This window comes from Acartia tonsa, chromosome 1, assembly GCF_053477335.1.
Source record: "Acartia tonsa isolate MP-2025a chromosome 1, ASM5347733v1, whole genome shotgun sequence".
NCBI classification, from domain to species: Eukaryota; Metazoa; Arthropoda; class Copepoda; order Calanoida; family Acartiidae; genus Acartia; species Acartia tonsa.
The window spans coordinates 41803039-41820453 of record NC_137260.1 but is presented as its reverse complement, the minus strand read 5'-3'; the positions used below and the strand labels follow the sequence as shown (position 1 = coordinate 41820453).

At 30.9% G+C, this 17415-nt stretch overlaps 1 protein-coding gene across 1 annotated transcript in view; it reads right to left on the bottom strand.

The window, feature by feature from the left end:
- Positions 1 to 17169, bottom strand: part of LOC145319744 (uncharacterized) — a 41797-nt gene extending 24628 nt beyond the window's left edge. The window contains exons 1-3 of the mRNA XM_080162081.1: positions 17001 to 17169; positions 3186 to 3261; positions 794 to 999 (exon numbers count right to left, since the gene is read on the bottom strand). Of these exons, the coding sequence (XP_080018207.1) occupies positions 794 to 999; positions 3186 to 3261; positions 17001 to 17005 (287 nt within the window). The 5' untranslated portion in view covers positions 17006 to 17169. The remainder of the gene's footprint in view (positions 1 to 793; positions 1000 to 3185; positions 3262 to 17000) is intronic.
- Between the last annotated feature and the right edge of the window lie 246 nt (positions 17170 to 17415).

Genomic DNA, 17415 nt, shown 5'->3' with positions numbered 1-17415 from the left:
TGACTTAAAAATATGAAAAATTTAGGACTGTTAAATTTGAAAACAGTTATGGAAAAATGCCCTAAAGCAAGATAACCTATTAAATAATATTATTAAACAATAAGTTATATGTAGATACTTTAACAATGAAGATGAAAATATTATTGCATTGTCAAGTATTTGTGGTTTTTGATATTTCTCACCAGGGATTAATATTAATCATAAAATTTAATTTTAGATTAATCTGTAGATTATAATGACTAAAATAAAAAATATAATTCCTATTTAACAAAGCCACAAACTTAATGTAATTTGAAGGTGCATCGATGAAGATCTTTTATTCACTGGTATATCTCTAACTAGCGGCTACGCCACTAGAGTCTCTTTTCAAGTCACTACGATACCTAGCAATGTTGCGCTGAAGTCCACGAATATTTAAATATTTTTCGATTTTTTTGTGATTTCTCTTGGGAGAGGGTGGTACCATCCTACAAAATAGTTATAAATCTTCCCCGGACCTATGAGAAGCTACTCTGTTAAAGAGAACCCTCTCGGTCCAGCGGTTAGCCTTCGGTACAAACACACAGACATGTTACTTTAGATACACAAAGAAATAACTTTTAATTCTTGGTATACTTACATATATGTCCTATAATCTGTTTAGACTTGTAAATTTCTTTGCTTCCATTATATTTTAAAGCTCCATGTATCTTAAAATTGATTTAACTTACTATGTTCCAAATAGCTGGTCAGTTTTTATGAAAATAGTCCTTATTTTTACTCTGAAAACCAGGTACATGAAATAAAATCTTACCGTCTGCTAAAGGCATTACTAGAGGTAACATCCACTAAATTTTGTGACGGCTGTTTGCCCGCCGACTCTGGCCGGCTGTTGGCTGCTGGCAGCACCTTTTCAGGTGTGTTGTTGGCCTCCACGTCCTGCCGACTCTCACGGCGGCTGCGGCGGGCCTCGCGGTCTCGTTTCTCTGACATCTCACCGTCTTTAGGCTTTTCTCTGTCCTACAACAAATATGATAGTTAAAAACCAATCAAAATTAAAATTATTGATGGAAAAGTTTGAACACTGCAGTTTTCCAACCCAACTAACATTTAATAGAAATTCCGAAAATTTTGAAAACAGCGAATGACAGACCATGTTTATAAAACTTTCTAGTCCACATCAATACTACATACATAAGAAAATATAAAAGAAAAAGTTAAAACTAATTACTATTTAGATAAAAAAAGGCTTTCTAATTTTGATGTCTGGTTTTTATCAGAAATTAAAATTATCAATAATCATTAGAAATGACAACTTTAACCCGAAATTACTGCCGAGTTCTTTAATCACTTATATTGATTTTATCTCTATTCGCCTTTTTAAAAACTAGTAAAGAAGACTAAAATTGCAAAGCTATTCTATAATACAATTTGTCAGTTCGTCCTTTAGTAAATTTATATGAAAAATCATGGGTTTTTTTTAAGATACCCTTTACCAATTTCAGTACATATTTAATTGTCTGTCTGTCGGTCATGCTTTATAAACCACTTGTTTTTAAGTTTTTGTGATTTTCTATGAATTATTGCATTTTCAATCTCTTAATTTTTTATGACAACTGAACAACTGCTCTGTAACTCATTTTGTCTGTTTGTCCATCAACGAATATTTTTTAAAATTTAAATGACACAGTAATCTATTTTCTCGTATTCATTCGAATCCGGTGGATAGGAACCGGTTCTCATCCATACGAAAAAACTATGTCTAGCATCGTATTATATCCAGCTTTCTACAAATATAAAAATGTACAATCAAAAGATTGAAACCAGTTTTTTTAGCCGGTGCCTTCGGCACCACGGGGCTAAAAAAACTAGTTTTAATCTTATAATTGTACATTCTATATCCGCAGAAAGCCGTTTATAATACGATGCGAGAAATAACTATTACTTAATGAACATAGTTTGATAAGATTAGCTCTTTTCCTTTAACAACAGTTAAAAACTAAATTTCTCACATAATTATCTTTATCCTTTACAGTTTATCTTAAAAGTTTGAATATTTCTATGAATATTATAACGATTAACACATTTATTTATTTTAGAGCATTTAATACTAACATATTTTTTGGTATTTTTCAATTACATGTAAGTAATGATTGATTATAGATTTAAACTATACCCTCACATAGAAAGAAAAATGCACACAAGCAACCCTTCAAAAAAGCGTCCATTGTCTAAAAGGTCTTGTGACAAGTTTCAATTCCTTCCATCCACATCTTGGAATTCTCTATGCTATGGCTAGATTAATTTTAGGTATATAAAATAGCAGCATTAGGTGCAATTTTTACAAAGAAGATAAAGTATAGAATAGAATCCAGGTAGAAGATTCTGCCTGGCTAGCCTGAAATAAAATTGGAACTTTTGAAAGCCCTAAATGGCTACAAGGCTTGTAGTAAAATCATATGATTTCAGATATTATCGAGAAATGATATGAAAAATAAATGCCTTTTTTAATAGTATACTAAAAGCCATACAGCCAATCGTCCAGCCATATTTGTCCTATTCACAATAGATTAAAACCTTATAGTATTAGCAAAACTTTAAACAAAAATTCATTTCAACATGAATTTAGTAAAAAAAATGACTTTAGAAATATTTGGTTAAGAAATAATGATCACGGCATTTGTATTAGGGTTGCGCATGAATTTGTTTACAAAAAATCCTTAGCAGCTGATTTTTAATTCTTTCAAGATCTGAGAGTAAAAGATGTTTATATCCAATTATATATTTTTAAGTATTTTAATTTCAATTATCATAAATTATTTTATTAATTGTTGAGTTATACGCAAGTTACGTTTACATTTCGTAATCGAGTGATTACGCAAGTTGCGTCATAAAGTACATTGACAGTGGTGAAATGTAAACAATATTAGATAAACTTAAATTTAATTTCTATGCAGTAGAGACATAAAGTTAGAGGAAAAATCTAATACTTTTCGATATATTTTTATTAAAAAGATATTATTTCAGTTTTGTCCCAACTTGACATGTGTACCATTCAAGTTTCATATTATGTTTTTATTGCGCATGCGCAACTTTTCTTCAATATTCCCTAAAATATTTCAAGACAATATTCCCTAAAAGATTTCAAGACAAACTGGAAGGTAAGAATAGAAGAGTAGCTGCGCAGATGCTACTAAAAACTTTACCTTACTATCTCTGTCACCTCTGTCCCTGTCCCGATCCCGTTCTCTCCGCCTCCTTCGGCGCTCATCATCCTGGGCACTCCATCAAACCAATCAATCAATCACTCACACACAGTATAGATCAAGATCACGTGACCAAAAGCCCGGGAAAATCAATAAGTCTTTTAACTTCAATTTAGAAAATGTCACGTGGCATTAGGCGGGAAATTTGGCAGGATCAAATCTATTTATTTATTTTGTGAAATAATTTGAATTAATCACATTCATTCAACTTAATGCACCAACCAATGAAAATTCAATGAAAGTCCCCAAAGTTAGTAAGCCATTATAAAACTTTGAGGAATAGTGCAATAAACAGCCCAAGCCCTACCTCCCTAATCTGCAGGTCCAGACATTAATTATTGACATACATTTTCACTGTTTCAGCACCAAAACATACAATATAACTTTACATACGATAGCCGATGTAGATTTTGCTAACATGCGTTAGTTCATACATACGATAGACGTGCGGATATAATATATTCATATAGTAGCTGTGTTACAAAAAATGAATGAAACAAATTGTAACACTTGTTGTTGACATTAATAAAATTAAGAAAATTATAATTTTTTGCATGACCACTCAAGCTTCAAGCAGAGTTGGGGGTCGGGGGTTGGTTGGTCGGTAGTGATCGGAGTGGGGTGGGGTGGTCGGTAGTGGCCATGATGACCTGTGGCTTGCGGTTTATACTTTAAACATTTGGATTGGGGTATGATTAAATTAGCTTTAAATTGATTATTGATAAAAGCAATTGTGATTTTTAAAATGATATTACCAACAAGGACAATTATGATGATTCGATGCGCAACAAAGACAAAAAAGAATAATGTAGCTGAATTATAGCAGTGAATGAAATTCGCAGGATTAGAACTTGTTCTTATCAAAACAGAATAATAATGTATAGCATCGTATTTCAGACAATTTTCCACAAATATTAAAATATTTGGAACCTGAGGGCTAATAAACTGGTTTTAATATTTTTCATTTTAATATTCGCAGAGGTTGTCTATAATACGATGCTAAAAATAACTATTAGGCTAATACTGTTCCTTTCACCCATGAGGAAACAGTATATAGTGATAACAAGTTTACAAATAAATGTCATAATGCCAGATTATTAAAACAGAATTTATGCAATTATCAATTAATTATAGTTCAGAGCAGGGGACACATTTTCATTATTTTTGATTGACTTAAATAATGTAATGTAAATATAAAAATAAACGGATAAATATGTGTATGGTAAAAATTTAGACCAGTATGCTGGTCCCTAGTGACCCCCCTCCCCCTTAGAAATAATTTTTGGGATATCTCTGATCTGCTAAATCAAATTAAATCCCCCCCCCCCCCCAAGAAAAAAGTTGCTCCAATATGCATTACCCACTAAATTTAAAAATTTTTACACCACAAAAAATAAAAAATTAATAACTTTAAAATTTGTCTCTATTCTTGACAATGTGTAACTATATGCTAATAAGATATTTACCAAATAAATCAATCACTACAAAGGTCATTATGATAAGGTCAAATAAGAATTGAATCATTATAATACGTAATAAGAATCATAAAAGTAGATAAATTCTTTCATTTCCAAGTAACGAAGCTACTCTATAATTTCCTTTAACGCTATGGGGGGATAGTTATTTTCTCGGCTGATAAATTCAAAATTCCCCAAAAAAAATTCATCCAATTCCGTAAGACTTTTCGAAATATTGTCATAAAATGCAGGGAGTGAGGGGACATTGGATGTTTTTTACACAAGTCACCAAAGTCTTATTAAATGTTTCTTATTCGTTGGCTTGGCAACCTTTGGGACTTTTTAAAAAAATATTGATTGGCTGGTTTATTTAGTTGAGTGTCCGAATGTTTCAACAACTAATTGTAATCTACAGAAGGGGTTATTTTGTGTATCATCATTGGGGATGTACATTAATTTATCGGTCATTGCCTTAAATGTAATTATGAGTTTTTGTTTCCAAATAAACTATGGTATACAAAGAATGTAATGAATGTATGACATGCTATTTTATATAAACCATTCTATGCTCTTGTTCAATCAGAGATAGAGGGAAAGCCAATGAATAAAAAAATGTGAACATTTTAATGAATAACTGTTTAATAAAGGTAGAGAGGGTTTAGTTTATTATTTTACAAATCTTAAATTTTATCATATCCCATGTAGCTAAAATTATGTCCCTGGCAGCAGCTACTATAAAGCTATTTATTCACATTATTCAGGTAAGTCCACAAACAAATATCTGTTCACTGCTTAAGGTAATGTATAATATTAATTTTCTTCATTATAGGTTTTTTTTTCAATCTCGTTATTACGTTTTTATAAAAATTAACGCTTCATTAGTTATGATTGTTGGTCGAAAAGTTTGGACACTGCAAATCTTAACCAACAAATTAATTGTGTTATTAAAAGTAAATTAGTTTTTTAGCCACTGAATGAGAGAGAACGTATGTTTATACATGTACAGTCTCACATGAGTTTTTAACTTATATACTTAAATAATTTCTTGTTTAGTGTTTACATAAAATTCGTCTAGTAAACAGTAATGTGTTTGTGACTCTAACAATCATTCTTGTTGCTAAAATTGGTTTATGACACTTTTCCACGCCATAATAATAAAATTCTTTGTTTGTTCAAACTCGTAATTTATATTTAGAACATTCATATTTCAAATGTTTTTATATGCAAAGCTTTTCTACATTTAGGGGGCGTTATTGCGTCTAAATGTCCGTCCGTCGGTCTGTAAGAAAGGTCATATATCAAATTCAAACAAATTAGAATCGTTTTTTCGATTTTAAAGTTTAAAGAATGTTCCAATAACCATACGGAATAAATTATGCCTAAAGATTTTTAAAAAATTGATGTTTGATGATTGATTCCCATAACATTTAGGCATAAAGTTTCAAATAATTTAATTCTGTATGTATGTACAAGGAAGGTATATATATTTTGGGGTTGGACAAAATAAATTACCCCTGAAAATATGACCCCACACCAAATTTAAAGAAGAAGATCGACCCCCCCCCTCTCCATCTCTTTCAAGTGCCCCTAGAGGCCTCTAGAGGCGTATCCACTTGTAAATAAAAAAATAATAATGAATATTTATGATTATTATTAGCATAATAATCAATTATCCTTGCTAAACAAATGTTATTCAAAATTCCCTTTGGAAAAAAACTTTTTCGATTCCCTCATTTTTTCGCCTTTGTAAATTTTTCAATATTCAGCCCAAACATTTAGCTGTGTCAAAACGGTTTTGAATACTTAATTTATCCAATAAAACGAATCAGGACATGTGTGTTTAAAAGTGGTGCAAGATCAGTATATTTAGGATCAATTATACTGCTTCTTTATAACTAAGTCTGTACTTCCTTTCTTCTATCTGTTTAAGTATTTTAAGAATCCTTTCCAAAAAATAAAAATCAATCGATTAGAAATGATTTAGAAAGATTTCTAATTTCTTTTAATTTGGGACTGATAATTAATAAAAGTTATTAGTTATTGCATTGCATGAGTAAAAACTTTGTTATAACGATAATCTAAGAATAATCGTCTAAAACTTTTAGCAATATATGGTTCTTTGTAGGGATAGAGGGATAGATAATAGAAGAAATATGTATCTTTTCTCTATGATAATAATTACCAAATATTTTTAATCTACCACAATTAAATAATAAAAATTCTGCCGACCATTTGACATTAAATAACCTAATAGGGACTAAATTTGGAGAGTTAGATTAGATTATCTTCCATTGTTCCATCCCTGTATTACTGATTGCTTGTTTGATCAAACTTACTCCAACTTAAAGATTGTTCTATTTTCTTTGAACATTAATATGCAGCAATAAACATTTATGCATTCTTTTAATTATTTGTAGCAACGCTACTCTATATCAAAGATATGTCTTAAAGACCGTCCGTCCTTCTACATGAGTAAGTTGACCTACATGAGATTTTCTAGACCGTTTCATAAGATAAGTGTCTGCTTTTATTACTGTAGAAACAACATTAAGATTGGGTCTTTTATTTTTTGTTTTTGTTTTTGTGTGAATTTCTGAAGAAAAACAATAGTTAATTTGTCCCTGATTTAATTACTTAATATTCATTTTATTTTACGCCATAATGATAAATTTTTTTTTTTTGAGGCATTACAATTTGAAAAACTTTTACATTTTTTTACCAATGTTAGCAATATCCATGAAATAAATGATAATACTTTAAAAGCAAGGACTCTAAAATGTCCCCTTTGCATCTTATATTATTTTAAAAATAGTTCAAAATACTTTTGAAGTTTTGACTATATTTTACAACAAAAATGATATCATGAAAATTGATTAAATGGCTACAGGGCAATAATCCATACAACAACAAGTGGATAATTAGAGGATGTTACAAATAAAAAAAAAGCATGTAGAAAAATCAACATTGGATAATTATTGATAAAACTACGTATTTTTAGCAGTGCAGCTAATGTATGTATTATATTTGTATGTCGGTACGTCCATCTGTACCTCTAAGTCGCTTAAGGTTGAGTCTATAACACAGTAAATCGCTCTAATTCCATTCTGTAAACTCAAGCTTTTATTCATAGAATTACATATCTTTAAAAGTGTAAAAAAGAAGATAAAATTGATCATCTGAATTACAGTTCACTAGTCTTTTTAAAAGCGAAGCTTTTCGATAATCAGGTACGTCCGTCCGTTTGTACGTCCGTGACGGATAGCTTTTTTTTGTTTATATAGGCACATTAGAATTGTTCTATCAACTTATAATTTTGCATGGTGATCCCTGTAGTAGTTAGGTACAATTTAGAAAGCGTAGCAACTCTATAATTGATACCAGAATGTCCGTACGTCCATTTTCAACATGTTGATTTTTTAACTTTTTTTGACTACAAATTTTTATATGATCTAATTAACCGATTGATCTGATTTTTGGTATACTGATATCTGGGACAACAAAGTACAATATTATAGGCGAAGCAACTCTATAATTATGTCCTAAAAATGTAATTTAATCCTTAAACATTATCCTCCATCAAGCAATTTTTCAACAAATTTACTTACAATTTTGCTTGACAGTGAAGAAGAATTATTTTTCAGCTCATTGTTGCCACGCTACTCATGGACATAATTGTTCCTTGCATTTTTCTCTTAATCTTCGGTCCTGCCTTTTTAGGGGAAGAACTGGGAGGACAAATAGCCTAAAACCATCTAAAGGCCTTAATTTAGAAATAAAAACTATCCTAACCATACGATGCTATGAGGCTATGTTGAGAACTCAATCGGTTTAGCGATCAGCGAGATCTTAACAAACCAAATAACTTAACATTTTATATAATAGGATTTAGATAAATTAAAACAAAACTTGATGTTATGCATGACAATAATTAAAAATGATACAGATTTTTAATATATTTTTCACGCAATTGTGGTAAAAACAAAACCTAAATATGGAACACATACACAGCCACATTTATTTTTGCAATCATGCTATCTACAATAAAAATTATTTCACAAAATTTCCTGATTTGTAAGGTTGAAAATTACAGTGTACGCAAAAGGTTAAAAATCCGCGAAAAAAGTTGTCTTTTACACTTTTGCCATGAAATGGTATTATTACAACTAGAGGGATTTCATGATTCTGTATACAACAAGCATATCATAACCATGAGAAGGGGACCATAATAAGGGGTCGTGGGACTAACAGGGGGGGTTGGGTAAAGGGTAAACTATGATGGAAGGCTTAAAGGGAAAGTGAGAGTATGGCGGGGGGGGGGGGGGGATCAGGGGCTAAATTCCCGTTCGTCTTGAAAATTCATCCAAAATTTTCCCCCTCACTAGTACACACTTTTTCAATGACAGGGGGGAAATTAGCGGATGATATAAACAGCAATGTTGAAAAAAAAAGAAAAAATGTTGGAATGGAAAGGATATTATAATAGGTAAAGAAAGGAGCTGGGTTCAATGTTGCACAAGTAAAAAGGAAAATTTTGGACAATAAAGATTGTGTTAACCAGTAATGAAGGAGTAGGTAATAAAGTTTGATAAGCAAAGATTAAATAAAAATAATTATTTAAAATCTGAAAATGAAATTGATATATTATGACACAGTTAAAACAAGGTAAAACATTCTAGACCTACAAAAAGTAAGTTATATTAAAGTAATGATAAAAAAGTTACAAAATATCCGGTAAAAGCTGTTTTTAACCAGAAATTTTGGACTTTTGAATAGTTACTTAAAAGCTGTCTCGATATGAATCTTTATTTTAAAGTGATAATATTTACTGTTTGGATAGTTAATAATATTAAATCATTAAATAACAATCTACAACATCTTATAGCTGTATGAAAAACAATGATTAACCATCTACCAGTTCCTTTATCTTTGAAGTTACTTCTTTCAGGGAAGGTAAGAAAAGGGAAAGCTTAGAGAAAGGGAACGGTGAAATCAAAAGTGCTTTATTCAGGGAACAGGGATAGAGGAATGGATGAAAAAATTATTTCCACCCAATTCTTTATTGTTAAATTATTTGGTAACAGGTCGATAATTGTATTTTATTTTACACGTCATTATCACCTCCATCCCTGGCTTTACTATACTACTACAAACCAAGGAACCTGAGTTTTGGGTGCAAAAATAAATCCACGAGTGTAGAAATTGCAAAAAATAAATCCGCAAGGGGTAGAAATGCAAAGTTTGGGTAATTTATTAATACTTATGTCAACAGAAATTGAAACAAGATTAGTATTCTTGTGCCTTTATTTTACAACCATAAAAATAGCTTAAAACCATACATGGACATATGTGAAGCTTGCATAAAATAGACAACTCAATCGATTTAGAAGTTATTAAAAACTCAAGCTACAAACAAAAAAACATTACTGCTTTATATAACAGGATATATAAAATCAATGGGATGACTAAACATTTTTTTAAGCCTGTTTCGTTATAAAAAAAAAGTTAAAAGGTGAAAAGACATACCAAATTTTTAATAGCGAAGAATGCATTGACTTTTTTCTGTTTAACTTATTCTAAATAAATTTGACTGATATTTCTTGTGAACATTAACACGAACACTGTAATATATTCACTTAGTTATTTTATTCGCTTTTATGCACTTTGTCATTCTTAGTTTGATAAAATTTGCGCACATATAAACGGACGGTTATAATTATTTTTGTAATTGGCGAAAAAGTTAACACAATATGCCTTTCCAAAGGCACAAAAAAGACATTTGCATATCTTTGTTGGTTTTCTAGTGCATTTGTTTGAAACATTATTGACAAAATGAAGGGGGAAAATTGATTTGAATATCTAAAAATTGTGTCATTCTTGTCTGACTCATAAATAGATCACTGGTAAAATTATTTGATCATTGTTTTATTTTATTTAAAATTTGAAATGTTCTACTATACTTTAACAATTAAGCAGTTTCGGAGATCTTTTTTACAAACAGGCGTAGACAAAAAGATAAACAATATATTTTTTTTTGATATATATTACATGCAGACTAAACTACATAATCATATCAAATTGCTAAACTATTAAAAAGAGGCCTTAGCTGCTGATCGATTTCATAAAGCAGCTCAACTTCAACTAACACCTTTTCTTAATGTTGGCTGTAAATTTAAACAAGGATGACAAAATCCATAAAAGCGAAGCTCTGAAACGATATGACAGACGAACATTAACTCTTGTGTAGAGTGTCAGAACTAAATATACAAAATATGAATATATAAGTTTTGACAAAATTATACGTAAATCTGTTGCAAAACTTCCTAAATACAGAATTCTGTTTAAGGACATACTGACATTTTAAGGACTTGATTAAAGAGATGCTTCGCACGAAATATTGTACCTTATTGTAATAGGAATCAGTAATCCGAAAATCAGATCAATCGGATATTTTATCACATAAAAAATTGTTAATAAAAAAGTTAAAAAATGAAAATGTTTTAAATGGACGTACGGACATTCTAGTAACGATTATAGATCTGCTACGCCTTCTAAATCTTACCTAACTAAGTTTTAAATCGATAGGACGATTCTAACATGCCTAAATTAATGAAAAAAGCTATCTGTTAGGGACGGACGGACCGACACTAATTAATAAATTAATGTACATCCCATATGATAATTATCCATAAAATTATAATTATTGGTTGAAAAGTTTGACATTGCTAGCTATGGTTTTGATGAAAGCCAACGAATTAGAGAACGTGATTATACAACTTTTTAGTACAATGTCGCTATTTATTTCTATTACGAACCAATTAGAATTGGTAATTAACCATAAAAAAGTGGCTGCACATTTAAAAATCGCCAGGCAGCTACGAATTCGGCTTTAAATCATTTTTTGAAGTGTATAACAGATATAATTAAAACATGATCAATATACAGAAAAGAACTCACTCATACATACCAAGAAGGTAGGGGACATTTGGCTGTTAATTACACTAGTCCCCAAAGTTTTTAAAATAACGTTTTCTTATTCGTTGATTTAACAACTTTTGGGACTTTTATTGAATTTAATTGATTGGTTTATAAGGTTGAGTGTTTGAATTATTATCTTCAGATGGAGTACTTTTGTGCATCATCTTTGGGGATGTACATTTATTTATCGGCCATTGTCTTATCCCTTTAGATCCTTGCGTAAAAGTACTTCCTCCAATATACAATATGTAGACAGTAAACAAAACTTTTATAATTAAAAACAATTTAACTTTAGGCAATGCATTTAAATCTATTATACAACTCTCCAACACGAGTCCCTACATGAGTGGAAACAAAAAAATGTATTTCATTATGCAATATCTGTTGTTAGTTTGCAGTACTTTATGATCAAGTACACTATGGTAGGTACAAGTTGGTTTACTTCAGGGATACAAGGAGTGGTAAATTTGTTATAAATCAATCTTATTTCCAGTTAAAAAGGAAGATTTTATGCATTTAACTGCTTTAATTCAATCTTCCTAAACAAACAAAAAAAAACTTGTGTTTGAAGAGATAAAAATAATCGGGTATAGTCCCTTTCGTAACATCGCACCTTATGGGGCGATTCTTCGTATTTTTCACAGTAGATTTTCTCCTATTTCTAGCCCCTGCGGGGGGCTCTAACCCTGCGGGGCCAATTACCTAACACTGAGGGGGCAATCACCTAACCTAACCTAAATAACCTATAAAAAGCCATTTTAAAAATACGACGAATCGCCCCTTATGGGGCGATGTTACGAAAGGGACTATTCCCAAATAATCTAATTTGATGTATCCCTGTATGGGTATCTATTTAAGACATTGTATGATATTGAAAGTATAGAGAACATGATTTTTGGTCTATGATTAAAATACTCAATTCTTCCCGCCAAATCGAATATAAAAAAGACTTCCTAAACAAGCTCTGAAACTCCACTGATTTTTAAATAAATTGGAAATAATGGGGGAGGGTAGTTTTTAAGGTAGGTCAGGATCTGTTAGGATTTAGTGTGTACTTGATAGCCCCACAGGGGTTAGGCAAAGGGGAAAAAAAGAAATCTCAGCCCTTATTTCAAATTGTTTTTAAAATATATGGGGAGCAGTTTTATTGCTTGACAGGAAAAGTGAGGGAAAGCACAAAAAAAAAATTATTCCAATTTTTTAAATTGTTGTAAAATTGATCAATAAGATATAACTATCACTGCATCCCTGGATATTTTTGAGGAGGTTTCCGTGAGGGTAAGGATAATAGAGGCGTGGCCTGCAGGGATCTAAAGGGATAAGACATTGGCCCAAAACTTGATGTACATTCCTAATGATGATACACAAAGTTACCCCTTCTTTAGATTATTATTAGTGGATGTAACGTTTGGACACTCAACTTACTTAACCAAACAATCAAAATTCAATTAAAGTCAACGAATAAGAAAATGTTATTACAAAACTTTGGAGTCTAGTATGATAACCAGCCACTTTTCCCCTCCCTCCCTGCGTGGCGTGTACCTCTAAAATTGGCAAAGACAAACAAAGTTTGCAGAAATTATTTTTGACTTGTGCTGTCTGCTTTTATAAGTACTAGTATTATCCAGAGATTCAGGGATATCACAATGGATTATAGATCCGCTTATTCTCAAAGTCTTTTGGGTGGAACTCTACCTTTGGTAGCTAATAACATTTAGGAGAAGAGAGGGCTTTAAATTGATAAATTAGACTATATATTATTAACACATCAAGGAGAGTAATACCAACATGCAAATTATTATCCACCCAATCAATAAGGTGTTTTCAACACTAATAGGTACCAGTAAAAGTTACAGTCAAATGTCCCTTCCCTACCTCTTTGGTAAATATATAAAGAAAATGCCAAAAATCTAATAAAAGTAAAATAACAAGAAGTCAATAAAAATTTAATTTTTCTACAATCTTTCTAAATATTTACCATTAACCAAAGGCATAATTTCGCATTTGGAATTGGGCGAATGATCAATTTATCACTCATTGTCCTCTGCCTGTATCCCTGGACCAAAATACTGCAACATTGGTATAGAAATTTGCTGTGTTTATAAAAAGTTCTTGTAGTGCAAATTACATAAACTGTCCTCTCCTCCCAGGGATCCTAAGGGATAAGACAAAAAGGATATACTTTTGTACTTCCCCAAAAATGATAAACCAAATTATCCCTCCTTTATATTAAGATTATTGGTTTAAAAGTTTTTGCACTTCAAGTTTGTAACTAACAAATCAAAATTCAATAAAAGTACCCAAAGTTTTGAGCAAATGAATAAGTTCATGTCGTTATGCAACTTATGTTACCAGTGTAATTTGAAGTCTAATGTTCCTTCCCTGGCTTTTTCCTCAGTGTCCTGTCTTGCATTTCAATTTAATATTTAGGTACATAATAAAAGATAAAAACTTTATTTTGTTTGTTTTTAAAAAATTAAATGATATATACTTTGAAGTTTTTCTCAAAAAGCCTAGTCGAGCGGATAAATAAACCCCGATCCCCCTATTTTTGGAATAAATTAAAAATAAGAGGGGAGGGAGGGGGGGGGGGGCAGCATAATTGTTTTAAAATTCAACTATAAATCTTGGCAAAAACTGTTTTTTCCCTACCTTTTTAACTTAACAAAAACAACCGCTCAACCTCATCTCTATTTTTTTTTTACAAATGTCATATGTATTATGTAGAATGGGGTTAGTATGTAATAAAAATTGTTTCATCATACAATTAAACAGATTAAAATAAAAACTCATAGCTTATCTTTGACTGCGATAGAGGTTTGGAAAGATGTCGTTCAATTACACACATTACTTATGGAGTAGCTTCGCAGAAAAAATAAAAATTTTTGATAAGTTACTTTTTTATTTGGTTTTCTTGTTTTGTTTTGCATGTAAATTTGATAATATGAAACCGCGGCGAATAACATTGAAACCGCAAAATTCGTGACATAGGCCTAAACTTTATATGAAGTGTCACAGGGGGTGAATTCTGAAATAATAATGAGATAATTTCTAAATATAAATATAAATTCTTTGCTATTCTATTATTAAAACAACCAAAAAGAAAAGTAAAATTAAACTGTAAAGTATAGTACCAAAAGACTGCCAAAGTTGGAATAATTTGTTTAGTTGCTCCAAACCAAATTCACAATGATGCACTTACAATTTCTATATATTATACCTGGCGCTAGCTTGAGCCCTAACACATTCCCGACATCTAGCGAATCTTTAGAATCTAATTCCATGATTAAGCATGAAATTGTTGTCCTTTTTAAGCATTCTATTTTAATTCATATTTCGCAAATCTTGTTAGAACTATCAGGGACAGTGGTAGATATTCAGCTGTTTTAATCGGTTGAGTTTTTTATAGCAATTTCCGTAAACCCTTTCAACATTTCTTAATTTTTTTTAGAGCAAAATTTTCAATACACATAAAAATTAAACTACTCTTAATTTTACCATCTATCTTATTTGCAATAACCTATACTATACATTTGTAAGGTTTTTTTGTCTGTAGCTAAAGTTCTTGGAAGTGGCTGTTTTTAGGTTTAGGTTGTGCTTTGCTCGGAACCATTAAATACATTGGTATGGTTCTAGGCTATTTTTCTGACATATCTCATCCCCTAAAGTAGAAGGGCGAAGCAGATATTACTTATTCATCACTTACTACTTAACGAATATCACAGTAGTCCTAAATGTTCATGTTTGTGCAAAATAAATGGTAATTCTTTTTTTAACAAACCAATTAAAATGTTGAATTTTTGTTAACACTATTTGTATACATGGTTAGAAATGAGAAAATTAATCGACCTTGCTCAGATTAAAACTCCATCTTTCAAAAGTGATAATCTAGGCTACCCATATTTCTCTAAGATGCCATATTACTTACATTCTTATATAAAAGAAAAAGGATTCGTGTCTGTCTGTCTTTCTGTCTGTACCGAAGGATCTCTGTTATCTCTGAACTGATATTTACAACATAGCTCCTCATAGGTTCTAAGAAGGTTTGTACTATTTTTAGGGAGTGCACTACCACCCTCCTGAGAGAAATCGTCCCTAGAAAAATGCCTTCCAAGAAACATTTTTTGAATTTCCAATTGTAAACAGTGTACAAACATATTACTATGCTTGCTTAGCGTGAAAAGGCTTCTCATGATATCCTAACCTAGTAAATTTACATTTTTAATTTTAATTTTATAATCATATACCATAAGATGTACTTTATGACAAATATAAAAAGAAGCCACAGGGCTCTGAATTATACAGGTATTAGGTAACCAAAGTTTCATGAATACTTTAGTTGGCTTTAAAAAATTTTTAGGACTTTTACACCATCTTTTGTGATTCGTTAAAACTTGAGTGTCTAAACTTTGAAGTCAAACATTTGAGTCTACAGAACGGATAAATTTTGTTTATTATCAGTGTGAATGTATCATTTATCGTTCATTGTCTAAACCTTAAAGATTATTGGAAATTAGACAATTAAGAAATAAAAAGTAAAACACCAAACCTCTCATTGAGACAAAATAAAAAGAAATTTATACAAATGAGTAGGAGTAAAACATATAAATGTAATACTACCCAATAATCATCACTGACAGCCGCCAAATAAGCCTCACTTTTAGCTGCGAGGCCATCCCCTGTAGTAGCAACCGTCAGCCTATGCCACCCTTAGTAGCAGCGTCATTCGGCTATAGCCGCCCTTAGCCGCAGCCACAACCATTTCTTAGGCCAAAACTGCAGATTTTTGTAAATATAATCTATACGAAGATATTTTAATTTTACTAAAAGCCATTAGTTTGTTTAATTATTAGCTTAGACTGAAATTCAAATATTGATATCATCAAAGAATTATATTTTAGAAGACATATCATTCTTTAATACTGCCTTTGGTATCGAAATTCATATTGAGGACACAGTTCTTATTTCAAATATATCAGAGAAAGTATAATGTTTTTATCTGACTTTTTTATCCAAATCCAAAAATAAAAAGGGGGGGGGGGTGGTTACGTTTGAGTGTTTATTTCTTTATTATTACTTAATTATTTCATGTAAGGTTAGGTTATAATTGGTAATAGGTATTCCAACACGGTTGGGGCCTCCCAGTTATAACCCTACAGGGTTAGACCCCACGCAGGGGTTATGCGAGAAAAAAAACTAACCCAATTTAGTCAAAAATAGGAGGGAATGGGAAAGTTTAGAGATCGAAAGAGAATTTGAGAGAAAGAACCATTTATTGAAATTTCTGAATTCTTTAAAATTAATGATATGGTTTGATGGGTACCTCATTGTTGCTTGGTAACCAAACTCACAAAACTAAAATGTTCTTTTTTGTCACTATTTAAATCATTCACATATTATTTTAATTAATCAATGTTCTTAGCATTATTAAGTTTTCACTTATAATTTATTTTTAGTCACTTTACATTTTGAGTTTTATTTATATAGAATCTGAAACAAAAAGTTGTTTTATTAGTTTGGATTCATTAAGATATTTCTTTGTTAAAACTGAATTCTAAACTGAACGACGTTAACTATTTAAATGTTTGTAACAGACGAGTGGACAACGTATTTTGAGAACTTTTTTTATCTAATGGCATGAAAAGGCAATATGACAAATAGATAGAGAGGTAGATCGACCGACAGACAAAGTAAAATATAGAGCAGCAGTAGAAAATGTAATAACTTGATATTTTTTT